Source organism: Ovis canadensis, chromosome 1, assembly GCF_042477335.2.
Source record: "Ovis canadensis isolate MfBH-ARS-UI-01 breed Bighorn chromosome 1, ARS-UI_OviCan_v2, whole genome shotgun sequence".
Classification (NCBI taxonomy): Eukaryota; Metazoa; Chordata; class Mammalia; order Artiodactyla; family Bovidae; genus Ovis; species Ovis canadensis.
In genome coordinates this window covers 94,603,973-94,624,323 of record NC_091245.1, presented here as the reverse complement: position 1 = coordinate 94,624,323, position 20,351 = coordinate 94,603,973, and the positions used below count along the sequence as shown (strand labels likewise).

At 48.0% G+C, this 20,351-nt stretch overlaps 1 protein-coding gene across 5 annotated transcripts in view; it reads left to right on the top strand.

Moving 5' to 3' along the window:
• Positions 1–20,351, top strand: part of IGSF3 (immunoglobulin superfamily member 3) — a 131,937-nt gene that overhangs the window by 85,123 nt on the left and 26,463 nt on the right. For all 5 annotated transcript variants that reach the window (XM_069601779.1, XM_069601770.1, XM_069601755.1 and 2 more), the window contains 2 exons: positions 10,567–10,977; positions 14,588–14,995. In XM_069601779.1, coding sequence (XP_069457880.1) covers positions 10,567–10,977; positions 14,588–14,995 — 819 coding nt within the window. The remainder of the gene's footprint in view (positions 1–10,566; positions 10,978–14,587; positions 14,996–20,351) is intronic.

Sequence of the window (20,351 nt, the reverse complement as noted above, 5' to 3'; positions counted from 1 at the left end):
GCAGGAAGCTACAAGACCCGTATTCCCTTCCTGTGATGACCAGTTGTTCACATCTTACCATGTTTGTTTCTCCCTCCGTGTGTCAGTTTTTGTCGATTTTGAGTCATTTAAGAGTTAAGTTGCCAGCATCAGGACACTTCCTCCTAAATAGTTCAGTGTGGGTCTCTGAAGATCAGGACTGGGTCCCACCCAACCATAATAGCGGGCTTCCCAGGTGGTTCAGTGGTAAAGAATCTGCCTGCCAATGTAGGAGACGTGGGTTCGATCCCTGGGTCAGGAAGATCCCTTGGAGCAGGAAATGGCAACCCACTCCAGTGTCCTTGCCCAGAGAATTCCATGTGATAGTGAAGAGCCAGACACGACTGAGTGCACGCACACACTCTAGAACCACAGCAGCATTGTCAGACTCTGGGAATTTAACGCGATTATAGGACAGTGCTAGCATTTTGCCAGTTGTCCTGAAAATGCCTCTTATAGTGTTTTCTCCTTCCAAACCTGCATTGAGTCACAGGTCACAATCGTATTTGGTTGTCATGTCTCTTTAGATTCCTTTAATCCAGAACACTTTCCCAGTCGCTTGTATGAGTATGTGTTTGTGTGTATGTGAGACGATGTTGATATCCGTGGGATATGCAGGCCAACTTGACTGTTTGTGGAAAGCTCTGTCTCTTAATGTCGTCTCCTATGATCCTTGCAGCAGTGATGTGAACAAGGTACCCATTGTCCCCTGTTTGCAGACAGGAACCTCAGAGGCGAAAGGGAGAATACAGGCTCTTACTGAATGTTTGCTTTGCACGGGGTGCTTGGGATTATTTTATCAAAATTTCACAACAACCCCAGGAAAGGTCAAGTGATCAGCCCAGGGTCATGTAGCTGGTAAATGGAGCCATGTTTGAATCGTTTCCCCCACACTGTTTGCCTGACCCAGGCCCTGCCCTCCTGCCCTGGATTGGAGCAGTTGAGAGCTCCCCTCTCCTGGGCAGGTGGGATCTTTCTTGCATCAGGTTGTAAGGACACACTCATTTGGGGAGCCTTAGTCAGGGGGCAGTGTGCAAACACTCTCACCTTAATCAGGCTCTTCCTCTAATGAGAGGGTAAGTTTCTGCTGCTCTTTCTCTCTGTCTGTACCTGTCTCCAGTTAGGTTGGTGGCAGGCAGAGGGAGAAGCCTGGCCCTGAGCAGGAAAGCACCAGCAGCCATGCAGTGAAGGGTGGGATCTTTGCAAAGACTTTGCAGAGATACCTCACCGACTTTGCAAAGATGGTTTGAGCAACATGCAAAAAGGGTGTTTCTGATGGCTCACAGCCATGGTGTGCGCCCAAACCCCGTCTGCGCCACCACTGCAAATGATCACAGTGTTTGTTATTTTCAGCAACGTGAGGTTACAAAGTGGCAACATCTGGGCTTATCCTTCACCTCTTCTAGCCCCATAGCAGGGTCCTGTTTGGAATGAATGACTTGGATAAGTGATGGGATGGTTCCCTGGCCAATTAGAGCTGAAACTTGGACAGCAAGATGCCAGGGAAGAGGCTGTTCTGCTGAAGTGGATTTGCAGGTTAATGGGGGGTTAAGCAGAGACCCTGTTTTGTGTGAACCCTTGTTGCGGAAGATGCTGAGGGACCCGCTTGTCTGCTTCTCTGAGTAATTGCATCCTTTGTGGTCTCCTCTGTCCTCACGGTCAGATTGTGAACCCCCTCAGTGCCCATCACGTGGTTCCAGCTATAGAAGGCAGAGGAGGTACTGACCCTAGGACCTTGACTGGTGCTGCCTTTTCAAATAAATTCCTAATATTTGCTTGATTGTCTTATTACGTAGAAGCTAAGACAGAATTTACTTAAGGAAAGAAAAAAGAATTTGTTCATTGAAGATTCTAGTTATTTGGATTTGGATTAATTCTGGTGCTACTAAAAGGGAAGTAGGGCTTCTCAGGTAGCTCAGTGATAAGAATCCACCTGGGATGCAAGAGATGTGGGTTCAATCCTTGCGTCGGGAAGACGCCTGGAGAAGGAAATGGCAACCCACTCCAGTATTCTTGCCTGGGAAATCCCATGGTCAGAGGAGCCTGGTGGGCTACAGTCCCTGGGGTTGCAAAGAGTCAGACATGGCTTAGCAACTGAAACAATAACAGCTAAAGGGGAAAGGGGACAGAAATGTACTAAATACCTCTTGGGTGCCAGGCTTTGTGCTTAATACCTCTGTTTTCTTTTCATATTCATCCAGCAGTGAAATAATATAGATGTCTTTATGCCCATTTTGCTAATGAGGAAACCCAGGCTCCCAGTGTTTAGGAGCCTTGATAGGGACAGTTTGCTTGTCAGATGGAAAACAGATTGGAACAAGGAGCCTAGGTTGCTCTGATATCCACATACCTCTATTTTCCATTGTATCATTTTATTGCCCCCTGAAGAGTTAGGGGACCCAGGATCTGCTCTGAGGGCTATATATTTAACTCTCACATGGCTTACACTGAGTCAGTTTGTTTGTAATTTCACCATGAAGCGAGAACAAGCAGCGACTGGCATGGGAGACTTGGGAGCAAGTGCCCGGGTGCTTGGCCTCTGCTCAGAGGAGCATGGTAATGCACTTGGCTGGCCCTCTGGGGGCCGCAGAGAGCAAGGTGGGAGCTGAGGCTGAGCGTGCGCAGCTCCTGGGAGGGACTGCGGCACCAGAGAGAGTGCATCCCCCTTAAGTGTTCTGATCGCTCCTTATCAAATATTTATGCACTTAGCACTTAATATTTTCCAAAGGGCTTTGTGTTCATTTTTACTCTTTTCCTCACACACCCTGGTTGTTACTAGAGCTTTTATTTGGGGAAGTAGGAGTGGAGAAATTCCAGAGGGCTGGCCACGAGTCAGAGCGTGTATTGGACACTTGGTGTGGATGGGCCTCAGTCGCCTTTCCTGCAGCCTTGAGAAGAAACTACTGCTTGCCCGTTTTATAAATGGAATATCTGAGGCTCCGAGAGATCAGGACTCGCCAGAGTCCAAAAACTGGGAAATAGGGGTGGGAATCCAGGTATGAATGTCATTCAGAAGCAGTTGGGGTGGATGATAAAGGGAGACTTTGGCCTATTTTAGACCGTATCAGAAATGATCCTTTCTTGAGCTCCCCTGGTGGTCCAGTGGCTAGAATTCTGTGCTTCTACTGTGGAGCCTGTGCTTCCACAGGTTCCGTTCCTGATCAAGGAACTACGATCCTGTGTGCTGCATAGCACACCCCGTCCCAACCCTGCCCCCCCACGCCAGATCCTTTCTGCACTGTTAATCTCATTTACAGAAGCAGTTTCTCTTTGTAGAGTGCTGTGTGGAGGTGTTTCAGCACTGGTGGCGGAAGAAGTAACTGCAGTAGTGATAGCAGCTGATCTCTATTGAGCATTTCTGGCGTGCCCATCACCACCCTGAATGCTTTATATGCAATAATGCTCTTCATTCTTAGTCCATGCAGTTCCACGAGGGGGTGCTGGTTTCACCCGTTTTATAGGTGAGGACACTGACACAGAGGGTAAATAAATTACCCAGCGATCCATAATAAGTGGCGGAGACAAGATTCAAATCCAGACAGGCAGTCTGGCTCCAGAGCCCAGGCTCTTAATTTAATTCTATTATAGTATTGCCCCCGCCCCCCCCGCCTCAGGAATCTTCTTTGGTAACATATACTTTGATTTAATCCACCCTCTCTCTCAGGTTTACCATCCCTGAACCCCTTTAGCAGACTGTTAAATTTGTTTTCTTAAACTGGAATCACAAAGTCTCTGTAGAGGTTCCTCCAGACACAGTTTGCTCATGGTGAAGGAGTTTAAATTGGGCCTCCTTGAGCACCTCTGTTTCTTCTCACTTCTGCCACCAGATGGCTCTAAGGCCTGGGACACCAGAGCTCAATCCAGTGCTGGCTTCTCTTCTTTTTACTCTTCTTCCATGTCTTGCCTCTCAAACCATGGATTCTTAACCCTGCTCTGGTGTTTTCCACAGGAACATCATCGTCCCCCTGCCCGGCCTTTTAGAAGATGCTTTTGTTGAATATGCTTGTTCGAACAGCATGACGTAGAAACCCAGGGACTGTTGGCTCACTCATGGAGGTCCTTTTATCAGCCCTCTACAGCTGGTGTCACCTGCTCCCAAGAAGACTGTGTGCTTTGTGCCCTAGACCAGTCCTTGTCAGGGCCCCTGACTGACCGGGCCGCACCGCGGCTCTTTGTTTCTTTGAAATCCCTGGCTGGATGGCATGATAAACGTGTGGATCCAATCACTGACCATTCCTGAGGTGCACTTCATGTTCCAAAGGCACATCCATAAGGGCCTCTTCAAGGAATCCCGTCACCCTTCCTGTCTTGTTGATTTAGCATAGCCTTTACTACCATTGAAGGCAGATGTGACACCACAGGGGCATTAAGCAGGACTCTTAAGCTAGTTCAGCATATTTGATTCTTAGCTCTTAATCACTTATTTTTCCTTTTAATTTTGAAGCATTGCTTTGCTTCCTTCTGATTTTCTTTAGCACCCAAAATACCCTCCAATTACATATTCCTAAATACAGAAGCAATAAGGGAAATGTCAGCACTCATTTTCCAAATATTTACAACCGTATCTTGGTCTGGCTGTTAAATATTGCGCATTAAAATTGACAAAGCAATAAACAAGCTTCTAGGAGGACAGCCTCCGGTGTAGAAAGCTGACTTGTCAGTGGGTGTATTCTGCAGGGATTTTGCTGATGGGCAGTTGGGATGAATATTCAATACCCTCTGGATGCTGCCAAATCCGTTTTCTCCAATTTCTTATTGCTGACCTGGCAGGTTGGGCGAGCTGAGGGCTCTTTTCTTTGACTTCCTTAAGTCCGGGGCCTGTGACAGTGGCTGTGCCTGTCACAGGCTAGTAGGTGACAGGCTGTCCTGTCCTTCAGAGAGGTTGGCCCCTCCTTTCTTTCAGGAGAACCTGAGGCTCTCTTTCCATCTCGTGTGCCTGTGGCTTCTGCCCAGTGGGTGTTGAGAGCAGGAGCGAGCATGAGAGCAAGCGCCCTGGAGGAGCCCCGGCCCTCCCCCTGTGCCTCGGGCCTGGTTGTCATGGTTACACCGGGTACACCCGTTTGGAGCCAGTGAGCAAGGGTCAGTGCTCTATCTGCAGACAGGTAAGGCAGACAGGGCATGTCTAGGTTACCCTAATTAGCTGTTTCTACTTCCTGACTTTTGCTGGTTTCTCCTTGCCCCTCCCTCCCAGTGCCTTCTACGAGCATGTTTGAGCACCTGCTGTGTGCCACCTTCTGTGCTGGGTGCTGTAGCTGCACTGATGGGTGTGTCACAGGGCTTGCCTCTCAGGCTGGCCAGAGGCTAGTCCAGGGGGTAGGCACAGGGTTGAGCGGAGAATCAGTTTGCATGGGGGTGGGTGGCAGGAAGGAGCAGCACAGCTTTCAGGCTCAGAGTTGTGAGTAAAGAACATCACAAGGGAGGCAGCAGCGTGCTTGTGACTGAAGCCTAGGGTTGGGGAGAGGTTGGGTTGGCAGGGGTCAGGGGAGCCCCACTTCTACAAGACAGCGTGGAGTGTCAGAGTTCATGAAGGTTAGAAGCAAGGACAGAGCAGACAGCCTGGGTTTGAATCTTGGCCCTACCACTTATCAGAAGTATGACTTTGAGCAAGTATTTTTATAGAACTGGGGATGGTAATATTTATTGCATAGGTCTGGTGAGGACCAGATAGTTAATATTTATAAAAGGCTTAGAGCACTGCTTAGCACATAGAAAGGATCGCATAATTGTGTGAAGTAAGAATATTCTAAACTGGGCAGATAAGACTTGGGACTGCACTTATTATGTTCTCCTTTTTTTAATAACAGTTTGTAGTAGTCCCTTTCCTACTCTAAAATAAAATTCATGGAATCCTTAAGAATTGTTGCTGTTGTTGTTCACTGTTGTTCAGTTGCTCAGTCGTGTCCGACTGCTTGCTACCCCATGGACTGCAGCACTTCAGGCTTCCCTGTTTGTCCTTCACCAGCTCCCGGAGTTTGGTCAGACTCATGTCCATTGAGTCAATGATGTTACAATGCCCTTATGGTGGCAGAATGGAGAAATTTTTTTAGAAGTAGTTTGTAATAAAGCAATAAACTCTAACATGTCAGTGCTCGGGGGTGGCTACTGTGGGAGGATCGGTCCCCAGTTCATGCTGCTGCCAGGCAGAGGCCCTGCTCCCCACCCCATTGCTCCGCCTGATTGTGTCAGTGGTGCCACTTCTGAGCAGCACTGCTGTCTGGACCGGTTTCCAAGATCCTGAGCAACTCGTGAGATAATGCTGAACAAAGCAAAGGAAACCCTTCCCTTGATTTGCCTAGCATATGTTAAAGCTGTGGAAAAAAACAAAAAGTATCGTGCTGATAGCAAAATGAAAAGTGCTAGGTACTAGCCACCAAGTTTTCACTTCGATTAATGTCATGTGAAAGTCACACGAGACGCGAGGCAGAGACCTCTTGCAGAGTCAACCCAGGTTGGTTTACAGAATCTACTGGCTTTAGGCCATCTCATATTCTGTACCCTCCCTCCGCCACCCTCCCCCAACCTCAATTTCCCTGGTGTCCCTGAGAGCATTGCTGTCCTGTTGAGAACTGCAATGTGGGGAGCGACAGGCAGGCCCTAAGCTGGGAGCAGCGAGGTCCTGTCTGCAGCCTAGGAGGCTCTCCCTGGTGAGACTGAGGCTGGAGTATAAGGTCTGAGAAGGAGACAGTTAGGGGCTCAACCAGTATGAGCACGGGGAGGGAAGGGAGGGGTGCTAAGGTGGTGTTAAGGCTGTAGGGACTCTAAGGTGTGGTAACTGCTGACTAGCAGGTGCCTTTGCCCCCTCCTTTCTGTTTATGGGGGTTGGGGGAAGTTGGTTGCAGAAGTTTCTAGCCGTAGTGTTTTGTTTTAATTTACTTATTTTTCTCTGAGCTGGGTCCGTTGCTTTGTGAGGGCTTTCTCGTTTGGTGGGCAGGCTTCTCATTGTGGTGGCTTTTGTTGGAGCACAGGCTCTAGGTGCACGGGCCTCGGTAGTTGCAGGCTTCTGGCTCAGCAATTGTGGCGCAGGGGCCTAGTTACTCCGAGGCATGTGCAGTCTCCCCAGACGAGGGATTGAACCCGTGTCCCCTGCATTGGCAGGCAGACTCTTATCTACTGCCCTGCCAGGGAAGTCCCCCTCCTTCTTGAAGATGGATAGGATTTGCACATGCGTGCACACACAACACACACACACACACACACACACACACTTCTCCTGCAGCCCTTCCTTCATTCTCTCCCAGTCTCCTGGCTGACTTATGTCCCTCAATTTGAAAAACCCTTGCTGTCCAGCTACTGCCCCCTGTAGTCGTAACATGACTGATGACTGTCACAGATCTCTAACAAAGACAGAGCCATCCCTCTCTCCTTCTGCTCCTCACTGCCTGTTTGCTGCCCTCTGGCTACTGCTCACGCCGCTGTGCAGAAACTGCTATCTCCAGAGTTACCTGCAGCCACCTCGGTGCCACACCAGTGATTCCTCAAATTTGGTGCATCAGAATCACCTGGAGGGCTCCTGAAACCACAGGTCGCTGGGCCTCGGGCACAGTGTAAGTCAGTGTCTTCACTCCACATGATGCTGATGTTGCAGGTCCACAGGTGATCGGAGGCCTCAGATGGAGACTCTCCAGGTACAGAAAAAGCCTTTCTCTCCAACAGCATACAGTCCAGCTCTGGGAGCTGGGAAGTGCCTGGTATCTGTGCAGACATGTGGGGTGTGGGAAGGATCTGGCCTGCAGCCTCTCACCCATCTTCCTACCTTTTCCTCCTGCTGACTCATGGTTGGGAATTAACCAAGTCCTCAGCGACTTTTCTTTCACCTTTGTGTTTATTGTCTAACTCCATTCCATTCACTCTCGCAGCTGAAAGGTTTCTTAGGCTTTCAGGTGCATTGGAACCACCTGGGGATCTTGTTTTAAAAAAGGCAGGGTCTGGTTCGGGAGGCCTGAGGTGGGCCCTGTGTATCTGCATTTCTAACAAGCTCCCAGGCGACACAGATACTGCCAGTCTGCAGACAGTACTTTCTGTAGGAAGTGTGCAACTTACGATTGGCAGTTCTTGACTTAGTAGGGAGCTTTGAATGTGGGATTGAGCCCAGACACCAAAAAGAAAGGGGAATGGTGAAAACATCCTGCATGTTTATTGTATACCAGGCTCTGTGCTAATTTCTTTCTGTAGAATATTGCTTTTTAATCTGCACAACATTCCTCGGAGGTGAATGCTGTGATGTTTCTCATCTTGCAGATGAAAATGCCTCTGATTCTTAAGGGGGCTGGGCTCTCCCCACCCCATAGAGGAAGGTGGTGCCGGCTGGCCGCACATCGCCCAGGGCAGTGCCGGGTAGGATGCGAGAGTGTTTCCTAATTACTGGTGCAGGCTGCCATCTCCCCTGGGCTTCAGGAAAGGTCCTTTCTGTCCTTGAGACGCGAGAGGAAATTCAGAACGTAGGCATGGAGCTGACCCCTTGCCCACCTGTCAGACATGCACCAGATTTCAAAAATGCCTCTCTTTCAAGCTTTTCGACACTTCACAATATTTTGATGTGGAAAGGAAGAAAAAAAAAACCACCTGAAATGCTTTGAAACATTTCTCTTCCTTGGATTCTTGTTCTCAGACCATGTGACTAGTTGAAGTTTAGTCATAGGAATACAGTTTAACATATGCAGTTACTATAGCAATGGAGGTTTCCTTAGTAACAGTTGCAAAAATAATCTGGCCCCAATTAATAATACATTTTAAATCTCTTTCTATTCTACACTGAACAACCCAGTTATTTTGGCCAAGCACCAGACAATTCAGGTGGTGTCATTTGCTCTGATATAGATATCATTTGCATGCAGTGAATCGGGTTGGAAAGGAATGAAAAGGGAGCTGGTTGTTTCAAGTATTAGAGGCATCGGATCTGAAAAGTCGACTGGCAGGTTAACGTGAATCTAGTTTCCAGAGCTTGGGTGCTTGTTGGTGAAGCCTGCCCTGGATTCCAGTGCCCTGGGGATGTTGTGCGTTTGAAGAAGGAATAAGGCAGGAGACTGGGCTTGTTGCCCAAAAAAGATGAAACCAGAAGGGTGGGGTCGTGGCCCAGGGGATTTCTCCCAGGTTATTTCAACCACATGTGTTGATGCCTTGAGAAGGTCTGTAGGTATGTGAATTCGGCTTCGTGAAGAGTGTCACCTGATTTAGCACCGGAAGACACAGCCTGAGAGTTGCTTTTGTAGTCATGGTATTGTGTATTGGACTCTGCTATACTTAGCTTGCTGAATCCTTTCAGTCACTCAGAACCTTTGTCTGTGGCTTAGCCTGGTGTCCAGGTGACAGTCTGGAGCTTTCGAAAGTTTCAGTTGCCTTGGGGTATGGGACTTGGACCTCGATCCTGCCTTTCCACTCTCAGCTCTAAGAGAGCCAGTCGGCTGGAGCTGACAGAGAGACCCAGGCATGACCAGTGGACTCAGTCCTGTGTCTGGATCAAGAGACTGATCAGCAGGGATGCTGGAGACAGGCCCAGGCCAACCTGCCCTGGCCTTACCTCTGGGCAGACTCATTGGAGGAAGCCCAGCTTGCTCTCCCTATCAGGGTCTGTGCCTTGTCCTGAGTTTCTTTCTTAGCTGATTTGGTCCTCAACACACACAGTATAAAGAGAAGGGTGAGGGTAAAATGATGTTTTTACTTTTAGCTTCCTAAGGGAAACTAAAATTTGTGATTTTTTTTTTTCCCCTCTTTCTCAGTAAGGGGAGGATGGTGAGTAGGGGAAGCAGAGCCAAGTATAATAATGATGAAGTGGGTGAAATCTCCAGTTACCTTCATAAGATATATTTCATTAGACCGTGGCTTCTTGGCACTTTAAAGGAGAGCACGGTAATTAATTAGGTAGGGTAGATCAGGAGAGAGGGGAAGTGGGGGCTGGAGTTAGCTCTGTTCTGTCCCATTGTTCATCATTTTTTTCTCTACCTTCTCCTTCCCCCTCCTCCAAGAAGAGCACCCCAGCATCCTCCCACCGACTGCTACCATATTTCTCCAGCTCACTCTCATTCACTCACCCACTCACCCACTCATTCATTCGCATATCCCAGAAAACATTGAGTGAGTGAGTGCTCTCCGAAGCCCAGATCTGGGGGTGCAGTGATGAGAGCATCTCCAGGCAGGACCGTCTTATTCTTCAGAGCACCCCTACCTTTAGCCTCATGAGGGACATGGAGCGGGCATACTCTAAACAGGATGAGCAGTTGGAAGCTGCTAACTGCTTCCGCAGGAAAATGCTATGGGCAGGTGTGTGTTTTTGCCAACTCTCCCTGGAGGCTCTGTGACGGGCTTAGCAGCCAGGAGAGGCAGTGAGGATCTGAGCTGGGGACGAGGCGAGGCAGAGGCAGGAGAGGCTGTTTGGGGTGAGGTGGGGTCTGTGCTGCTTCCTTATGTCAAGCCATGCTTTGAGGGAAGCCCGTCAGTGTTGGGTCCTCTAGGAACTGTGCTAGATGGGGAACCTGGAGGCAGGACCTGGGATAGGCCGCATTTCCAGGACTATGTGGTGATTCTGCTAAAGCGCCCCCTTTTGCTTTGCAGTGACAAATTTGCAGGTGAGCAAATCAAAGCGGACCCTCACCCTGGTGGAAAACAGGCCCATCCAGCTGAACTGCTCAGTCAAGTCCCAGACCAGCCAGAACTCCCACTTCGCTGTGCTCTGGTATGTTCACAAGCCCTCGGACGCCGACGGCAAGCTCATCCTCAAAACCACCCACAACTCTGCCTTTGAGTATGGCACCTATGCCGAGGAGGAGGGCCTGAGAGCCAGGCTGCAGTTTGAGAGGCACGCGTCCGGAGGTCTGTTCAGCCTCACTGTCCAGAGAGCCGAGGTCAGCGACAGCGGCAGCTACTACTGCCATGTGGAAGAGTGGCTGCTGAGCCCCAACTATGCCTGGTACAAACTGGCAGAGGAGGTTTCAGGGCGCACGGAGGTCACTGTGAAGCGGCCAGGTAAGAGCAGGGGTGCAGCCTGGGCAGTGGGCGGAGCGCAGAGAGACTGCCTGGGGGTGGCAGGCTCTGCAGGTTCATGCTGGATTAAGTGTGGCACAGAGTGTCAGCCTAGTACACTGTGGGCCGTCCACTTTACCTCATGGGTCCTGGTACTGATGGCAAACTCAGAGGTGCATTCTTGACTCTGCTGTTGTAGACAGCATCTTCACCAGGGAAAAGCCCAAGGGACAGACAGGGGTCGCAAGGGGCAGCAAGGCAGGGCCCCTGGTGTTCCCGGATCTCGGGCTGGTGCCAGCTCCATACCCAGGATTCCTGCCCGGAAGGCGTTTTCTGGTGGCCTTCATCTGCTTCCGCCTTCTTCCTTTTCACCCAATCCCAGTCCAGGAGTGAGCCCTTCCTGTCCGGACCGAATCACCCCTCGGCCCCTCTCAGGTCCTGTAAGTGCGGCCTTTATCCTGTTTATGCTCTGCTCCCTGACCTCTGCTGGCGCACTTCCAGGGAGGGAGCGCTGACTGCCTCCACCCACTTGGTTCCACTTTTGGGTGGCCCTGGTTGTTAGAAAGTCCCCTTCCCTGTAATTTCCCTCTCGGGTGTTAGGTCTGTCCCACAACAACCCGAGATTAGTCTAAGTGATACCCTTTCAAATATGTGAAGGGAGCCCCTTCTCCTTGTTGAAAAGTTTAGTTCTTTGCGCTTTTCACATAATGTGGCCTTGCGCTCCTCTCCATCCCGCATTCCTGCGTGCCCTGTAGTTCACCGTTACCACTACTGGTGCTTCCTGATGGGCTGTGGGATACTGTGTTGCCCCCCTATGCCTTTGCGTATGCTGTTCTCTCCTGGAGTGCACCTCCCCTGACGCTTCTCCCCTGTCTTTAGCCCATTTCTAAGACTTCACTCAGCACCTCTTCCAGGAAGCCTTCGCTGGTTTCTCCTGTGTCACCAGGGGTTCCACAGAAAACGAATAGTATAATAGGTGTTTTCATTTCTTCTCCACTATGCTGTAAGCACTTAGAGGACAGGTGCTGTGCCTTTGGATCCCCAGCCACTGGCATGACACCCTTAGTAAATATTGGTTGCTTTCCCTGACACCCCCAGGGCCTTTGTGCTTGTTATTCTCTCACCCTAGGACATGTTAACCATAGATGTCCATCTATCTCATTCTTCCTCAGAGAGGCATTCCTAGCTCATTTTAACTAAAATGATACCCTAATCACCTCATTGGAAAAGACCTTGATGCTGGGAAAGATTGAGGGCAGGGGGAGAAGGGGACGACAAAGGATGAGATGGTTGGATGGCATCATTGACACAATGGACATGAGTTTGAGCAAGCTCATGTGTGCACGTGAAACATGAGACAGTGAAGGACAGGGAATCCTGGTGTGCTGCAGTCCATGGGATCGCAAAGAGTTGGACATGACTTAGCGACGGAACAACAACAATCACTCCGTGTCTCCTTTCTCCAGCCTCTTCAGAGCACGTCACCACCTGCAACAGCTCTTTGTATATAAGTCATTATGAACTGCCTGTTCGTGTTTATACTTGCGGACATTCGTTTATCATCAGTCACTATGTGTTACTTGTTTACTATCTATATATTCAGAATCAGTAGGCGGGAAGCCCCAGGAGTGAGCACAGGTCCTGTTTTCCGCACCATGCTATTCTCACGGCTTGTCTCCCAGGAGACCTCCATAAAAGTTTGTTCTGTAAGCAAATGAAAGCAGATGCAGAAGGGGTGGCCTGGCCCAGGCCGAATGCCATGGGGCTGGTCCCCTCCTCTGCTCAGGATACTGTATTTCTCAGGCCACCCGGTCCTGGGCTTCTCATCTGCCTCATCGCCCACCCCTTCTGAGGCATAAAACAGGAAACTCCAGTCTAAATGATTCCTGTTGGTATTTCCAGTGACCTATGCCCTGCCTGCAGGCCAGTCCCTGGGGCTTTTGAGAGCTGAAGATTGCCATTAGCCCCACAGATGCTCTCTTGGGTTTCTGTTCTTCGTGTCTGTGTTCAGTTCTGACCATTTTCCCCATCAGGAGGCCGTTCAGCCCTCCCCCAGCATGTGTTTCCTCTTAGTCATCATTCCTCCTTTCCCTTTTCTCGTTTGTGCTGAAACTGAGAAGTTCTTGGTACAGCCTAAATTTATCAAGGGAATTTCCCTGTTGGGGATAACAGACTCTCAGCAGCAAGCTAACTGGGGCACAAGGGCTGTAAGGATCCTTGTCAAAACACAGCTAGTGAAATCTCTGTTAATGGGGAATATTAACACTATAAACAGAAAACTCACAGGACACAGATTAAAACAACACCTTCCCCCTTTTTAGTTGAGATTAAAAAAAATTTTTTTTGATGTTGACCATTTTTAAAGTCTTTATTGAATTTGTTATAGTATTGTTTTTATTGTTTGCATTCTTGTTGTTTGGTCATGAGGCATGTGGAATCTTAGTTCCCCAAGCAGGGATTGAACCCACACCCTTTGCATTGGAATGTGAAATCTTTACCACTGGACTGCCAGGGAGGTCCCCAGTTGAGATTTGTAGTTTGTATGTTTTTCTTTTTTCCCCCTCCCCTACTTCTTCCAGTCCCCCCTACCCCCTTTAATAAGAAAGCATACACTCATAGAACTTTTGGAAAATACTAAAAACCACAAAGGAGAAAATAATCTTTCAACCTTGAGATGAGAGTATGTATATATTTTCAGAGATTGGTTATTTAAAATATTCAGTTGTTTTTTAAATTTTTTGACCTTTTATTACAAAAGTGGAATAAATGTGCCTTATAAAATATTGTGACAGTGTTGAAGTGGAAAAGTGAAAAGTGAAAGTTCCTCCCCTTCCCTGACTCAGGAGGTGTTCTTTCTAGGGGCTTCTGTGCATTTGCAGTTTCATAGCTTTTTAACCCCTTTAGTCCAGAGAGGCTCTTTGGACCCTTCTGAAATGGCAGGGATGCCATCAAAGCATGTTTAATGACCATATTTAATGACCTTTTTCTCTGGAGAACAATCTGATTGGCTGAGGTTTCAAACCACCATCCATATCAGTCTTTTCTTTACTAATGTTAGATCAGTTCTGCTCCCATCTTGAGAGGAAACCCTTATGGTCTTTTTGTTTTTGTTTTTTTTTGGTAGAGAAGGTAAGAACTGCAATTCTTAGGACCAACTGGTGTACATATTAAGCTGGCTTTCCCCTGCTATTCCTCTGAGGTTGATGGCTCAGCATATTCTGGCCATATGTGGTCAGTTTTGAACATTTGCTGTTACTTCCAGCAGGGTTCTCACCATGCCCTTTCCATCTCTGCCCTGCCAGCCCCTCCAGTTGGCCACGTTCCTCATGCTCTGCTGTCACTTGGACGTGGAGTCATCTACCGTGCATGCTTGTCCTCTCCTAAGCATCTGAATCTATGAGGGTTATAAATTTGGGGGCAGCTGCTACTGTAACAGCAAATTCCTTGAAACTCAGGAACTCAGACCCATGATCAAGAACTCAAGAGTGCACACCTGAGCCTGCCACTGTCCTCCTGTCTTTGGAAGTCATGCACTCAACGTCCACTGGGAAAGGTTGCATGCAAGTGGCTCGTTGTTTGCCTGTTGGCAACTTCTCTTTCCTCACTTTTGCAGACAGCCGCCTGAAGCTCAGCCAAGCACAGGGCAACCTGTCGGTTCTGGAGATGCGGCAGGTGCAGCTGGAGTGCGTGGTCTTGAACCGCACGAGCGCAGCCTCACAGCTGCTGGTGGAATGGTTTGTGTGGAAGCCCAACCAGCCAGAGCGGGAGACCGTGGCCTGCCTGAGTCGCGATGCCACCTTCCACTACGGAGAGCAGGCAGCCAAGAACAACCTGAAGGGCCGGCTGCACTTGGAGAGCCCTTCCCCGGGTGTGTACCGGCTCTTCATCCAGAACGTGGCCGTGCAGGACAGCGGCACCTACAGCTGCCGTGTGGAGGAGTGGCTGCCCAGCCCCAGTGGCACGTGGTACAAACAGGCTGAGGACACCGCTGGCCAGATGGCTGTTCGCGTCACTCGACCAGGTGAGAGTTAACCTCCCCAGGCCTCCTCTCCCTTTGGTGGTTCCCCTCTGTGATCGTTTATGCGTTGCATAAAATTAATTTCAAAATGAACCCATTGTTAATTAAATTAATACAATTAATTAGTTACTTGCAGTTAAATGTATGAGCATTTACGTTTTACATTTGCATTCATGGTGTCTGAGATCTTTTTTTCCCCTGGTGAGTGAAAAACTGCACATCTGGCTTTGGCCTAAGGTGATTCCATTTCTTAACTAGAATAACATTTGTCACTTATTCCAGAGCCTGGAATACTTTTTAAAATTTATTTTTAATTGGAGGATGAGTGCTTTACAATATTGTGTTGGCTTCTGCCACACAACAGCGTGGATCAGCCATAGGTATACATATGTTCCCTCCCTCTTGAACCTCCATCCTGCCCGCCACCCATCCCTCCCCTCCAGGTTGTCACAGAGCACTGGCTTGAGCCCCCGGTGTTATATAGCAATTTCCCGTCAGCTTATCTGTTTTACATATGGTAATGTATGTTCAATGTTACTCTCTCAATTCGTCCCACCCTCTTCTTTCCCCGCTGCGTAAAGTCTGTTCTCTAGGTCGCCGTCTCTATTTCTGCCCTGCAAATAGGTTCATCAGTACCATTTTTCTAGATTCCATATATATGTGTTAATATATGATACTTGTTTTTCTCTTTCTGACTTACTTCATTTGAGTCAGTTCTGGTGATGTGGATGAATCTAGAGCTTGTTATACAGAGCAGTGTTCAACTGCTTCAGTTGTGTCAGACTCTTGTGACCCCGTGGACTGTAGTCCACCAGGATCCTTTGTCCATGGGATTTTCCAGGCAAGAATACTGGAGTGGGTTGCCATTTTCTTTTCCAGGGGATCTTCCCGACCCAGGGATCAAACCCTCGTTGTAGGCAGTCTCCTGCGTTGCAAGTGGATTCTTTACTTACTGAGCCACAGGGAAGCCCATTTACAGACTAGAATATTTTCTTTTCAAAGAGTACATTCAGATTCAGACAGGTGGCAAAAATCTTGAAACAGTATAATCATGTGGTTCTGAAAATTCAGTTTGTGGATTTTCAGTGGAAAAGAATTGATTCACACGATTTAAATAGAAAATGAAGTAGCTGTAGCCTTTACACTCTCACTTCCTAATAATTTTATTGGTGCTAATGACTATTCTGTGCAGCCTCATGCTTTTCTTTATTGTTGGTTCTAAAGTACCCAAATGTGCATAATTACTGGGTAGAATTATTGTTCCATATTCAAACACATAATTAAAGCAAAGATGTGCAGGATTCCTTTGTCCTCTGAAACACCATGTCATCACTCATCCCTATCAGACCACAGGTCAGTTAAGGACAGTCCCCTGAAGGACATGGGGCAGAAATGCACTGGGACCTGTATCCAGAGGAATGTTTTGTCTTATGTTCTGAGCATCCCAGGGTTCTGTTTGTGGTCACTGGTGCCGAGGGAAGCTTTCATGATGTTTTCACATCTAAGTAGAGCAGCTCTTTTTGTTGGTGGAATCCTGGAGCCTCACGGTTATGCCCGCCCCACACATCATGGCACACACTTCAGTGAGCAGATACAGCCTTTGTTATAGGAGAGGGACACTATCTCTGCCCTCCTGTCTTGCTTAAGCTGGAGAGGGAATTGCCTCTGCTTTGAGATGTATTGCTCATGAGCTTTATTCCCCTTTCCCCCTTGCCTTGAATGTGCTGCATGTCTTTCCCCAAAGACAAATGGTAGATACAGCAGCTGATCGCTGTCTCCCTCCTCCTCCCACCCATTTTGTAGATCCCCACATGAGGCCCCAGGCAGCATGGGAGGAGGCAGCCAGCTGCATCCCTCCCAGCCACAGAGGGGAGGTTCATGTTCAGTCCTCACCAGGGCCCTGAGTGTAAGGTACTCTGGAGAGAACCAAAGCCTAATGAGAAGTGTCACACTGCCAGTATGTTGAGCAGACTGAGGGGTTGCCCAGGTTTCCCTCCTGCCACCCTGTGTGCTCAAAGTGTGGCCCCTAAATCGGCAGCCTTGAGTCTGCCTCTTGTCTAGCCAGTTGAGTAGCCTAGATTAACCAGCTGTCTGCCTGCCTCACTTCCTTCTCTGATTATATAAGGTGATCATACTAATAACATAGCATTTGGAAAACAGAAAAATACAGTTTTGAAATAAAAAATTATCTGTAGGGACTTTCTTGGCAGTCCAGTGGTTAAGTCTCCGAGTTTCTACTGCAGGGGCCACTGGTTCAGTACCTGGTGGGGGAACTGAGATCCTACCGCATGGTGTGGCCAAAAAAAAAAAAGTCTGTAATCTCACTGTCTGTATATCTTCATGGACTTCCTTGGTGGCTCAGTAGTAAGGAATCTGCCTGCCAAGGCAGAAGATACAGGTTCAATCCCTGGGTCGGGAAGATCCTCTGGAGAAAGAAATGGCAACCCACTGCAATAATTCTTGCCTGGAGAATTCCATGGGCAGAGGAGCCTGGTGGGCTACAGACCATGAGATCGCAAAGAGTCAGACACAGCTTAGCGAGTAAACAACATATCTTCATATTCCCTCTGTGTGTGTGTGTCTCTCTCTAAATGAAGTCAGCATCTTACTATTTCATGTGATTCCCACCCTGCCGCCCCAGCATTCTTTTGTGAGCCTTTCCGCATGTCATTGAAAGAATTTCATGACCACCATTTTTACTGCTTGCCTAAGATTCTTTATGTAGATGTACCTCAGAGCTTTTTTTTTCTGATATAAGTTGAACATATAGAAGATTGGAAATAAAAGAGCTCTAAGAGTTAAGAATCGCCTGGCATTGCTTATGAAATATGGCAACTAAAGGAATTCAGTTCAGTTGCTCAATTGTGTCGGACTCTTTGCGACCCCATGAATCGCAGCACGCCAGGCCTCCCTGTCCATCACCATCTCCCGGAGTTCACCCAAACTCATGTCCATCGAGTTGGTGATGCCATCCAGCCATCTCATCCTTTGTTGTCCCCTTCTCCTCCTGCCCCCAATCCCTCACAGCAGCAGAGTCTTTTCCAATGAGTCAACTCTTTGCATGAGGTGGCCGAAGTATTGGAGTTTCAGCTTTAGCATCAGTCCTTCCAATGAACTGGAAGGGGTCAGTTTTCATTCCAGTTCCAAAGAAAGGCAATGCGAAGAATGCTCAAACTACCGCACAATTGCACTCATCTCACACGCTAGTAAAGTAATGCTGAAAATTCTCCAAGCCAGGCTTCAGCAATCCGTGAACCATGAACTCCCTAATGTTCAAGCTGGTTTTAGAAAAGGCAGAGGAACCAGAGATCAAATTGCCAACATCCACTGGATCATGGAAAAAGCAAGAGAGTTCCAGAAAAACATCTATTTCTGCTTTATTGACTATGCCAAAGCCTTTGACTGTGTGGATCACAATCAACTGTGGAAAATTCTGAAAGAGATGGGAATCCCAGACCACTTGACCTGCCTCTTGAGAAACCTGTCTGCAGGTCAGGAAGCAACAGTTAGAACTGGACATGGAACAACAGACTGGTTCCAAATAGGAAAAGGAGTACATCAAGGCTGTATATTGTCACCCTGCTTATTTCACTTCTATGCAGAGTATATCATGAGAAACGCTGGGCTGGAAGAAATACAAGCTGGAATCGAGGTTGCCGGGAGAAATATCAATAACCTCAAATATGCAGATGACACCACCCTTATGGCAGAAAGTGAAGAGGAACTAAAAAGCCTCTTGATGAAAGTGAAAGAGGAGAGCGAAAAAGTTGGCTTAAAGCTCAACATTCAGAAAACGAAGATCATGGCATCTGGTCCCATCACTTCATGGAAAATAGATGGGGAAACAGTAGAAACAGTGTCAGACTTTATTTTTCTGGTCTCCAAAATCACTGCAGATGGTGACTGCAGCCATGAAATTAAAAGATGCTTACTCCTTGGAAGAAAAGTTATGACCAACCTAGATAGTATATTGAAAAGCAGAGACATTACTTTGCCAACAAAGGTCCATCTAGTCAAGGCTATGGTTTTTCCAGTGGTGAGAGTTGGACTGTGAAGAAGGCTGAGCCCTGAAGAATTGATGCTTTTGAACTGTGGTGTTGGAGAAGACTCTTGAGAGTTGCTTGGACTGCAAGGAGATCCAACCAGTCCATTCTGAAGGAGATCAACCCTGGGATTTCTTTGGAAGGAATGATGCTAAAGCTGAAGCTCCAGTACTTTGGCCACCTCATGTGAAGAGTTGACTCATTGGAAAAGACTCTGATGCTGGGAGGGATTAGGGGCAAGAGGAGAAGGGGACGACAGAGGATGAGATGGCTGGATGGCATTACGGACTCGCTGTGATTCATGGGGTCGCAAAGAGTCGGACACGACGGAGCGACTGAACTGAACTGAACTGAACTTCCAATGAACACCCAGGACTGATTTCCTTTAGAATGGACTGGTTGGATCTCCTTGCAGTCCAAGCAACTCTCAAGAGTCTTGTCCAACACCACAGTTCAAAAGCATCAGTTCTTCGGGGCTCAGCTTTCTTCACAGTCCAACTGTCACATCCATACATGACCACAGGAAAAACCATAGCCTTGACTAGACGGACCTTTGTTGGCAAAGTAATGTCTCTGCTTTTGAATATGCTATCTAGGTTGGTCATAACTTTTCTTCCAAGGAGTAAGCATCTTTTAATTTCATGGCTGCAGTCACCATCTGCAGTGATTTTGGAGCCCCCCAAAATAAAGTCTGCCACTGTTTCCACTGTTTCCCCATCTATTTCCCATGAAGTGATGAGAGCAGATACCATGATCTTCGTTTTCTGAATGTTGAGCTTTAAGCCAACTTTTTCGCTCTCCTCTTTCACTTTCATCAAGAGGCTTTTTAGTTCCTCTTCACTTTCTGCCATAAGGGTGGTGTCATCTGCATATCTGAGGTTATTGATATTTCTCCCAGCAATCTTGATTCCAGCTTGTGCTTCTTCAGGATGGGACTATTGCTGAATAGATTAGTAGTTGTGTTTGGTTCACCAGGGGAGAGGGGAAACCACATTGCTCCCCAAGAGTGGATCACAGACCAGAGTCACTGGTCTAGGTCACAGCTTGGAAGTATCAGCATGACCTCTGGGTGGGGCAGGGACAAACTTTTTTCTTCTAGCTTAAACATGGGAAAGTAAGGAAAGAGTGTTAAAGGCTGACCCGGGAGATGGTTTTGCCTTTTCTAGAAGGGGACAGATGCAGAAAACCAAATTGGTAGAGAGGCATGCATGTTAAGGGGACTGGGCTTGTGGGAAGGTAAAAATTAATTTTATTCAAAAAACTTGTGTTGAGTGATTAATGTAAACAAGGCATTTGAGTGTTAGTCCCCTCCAGGC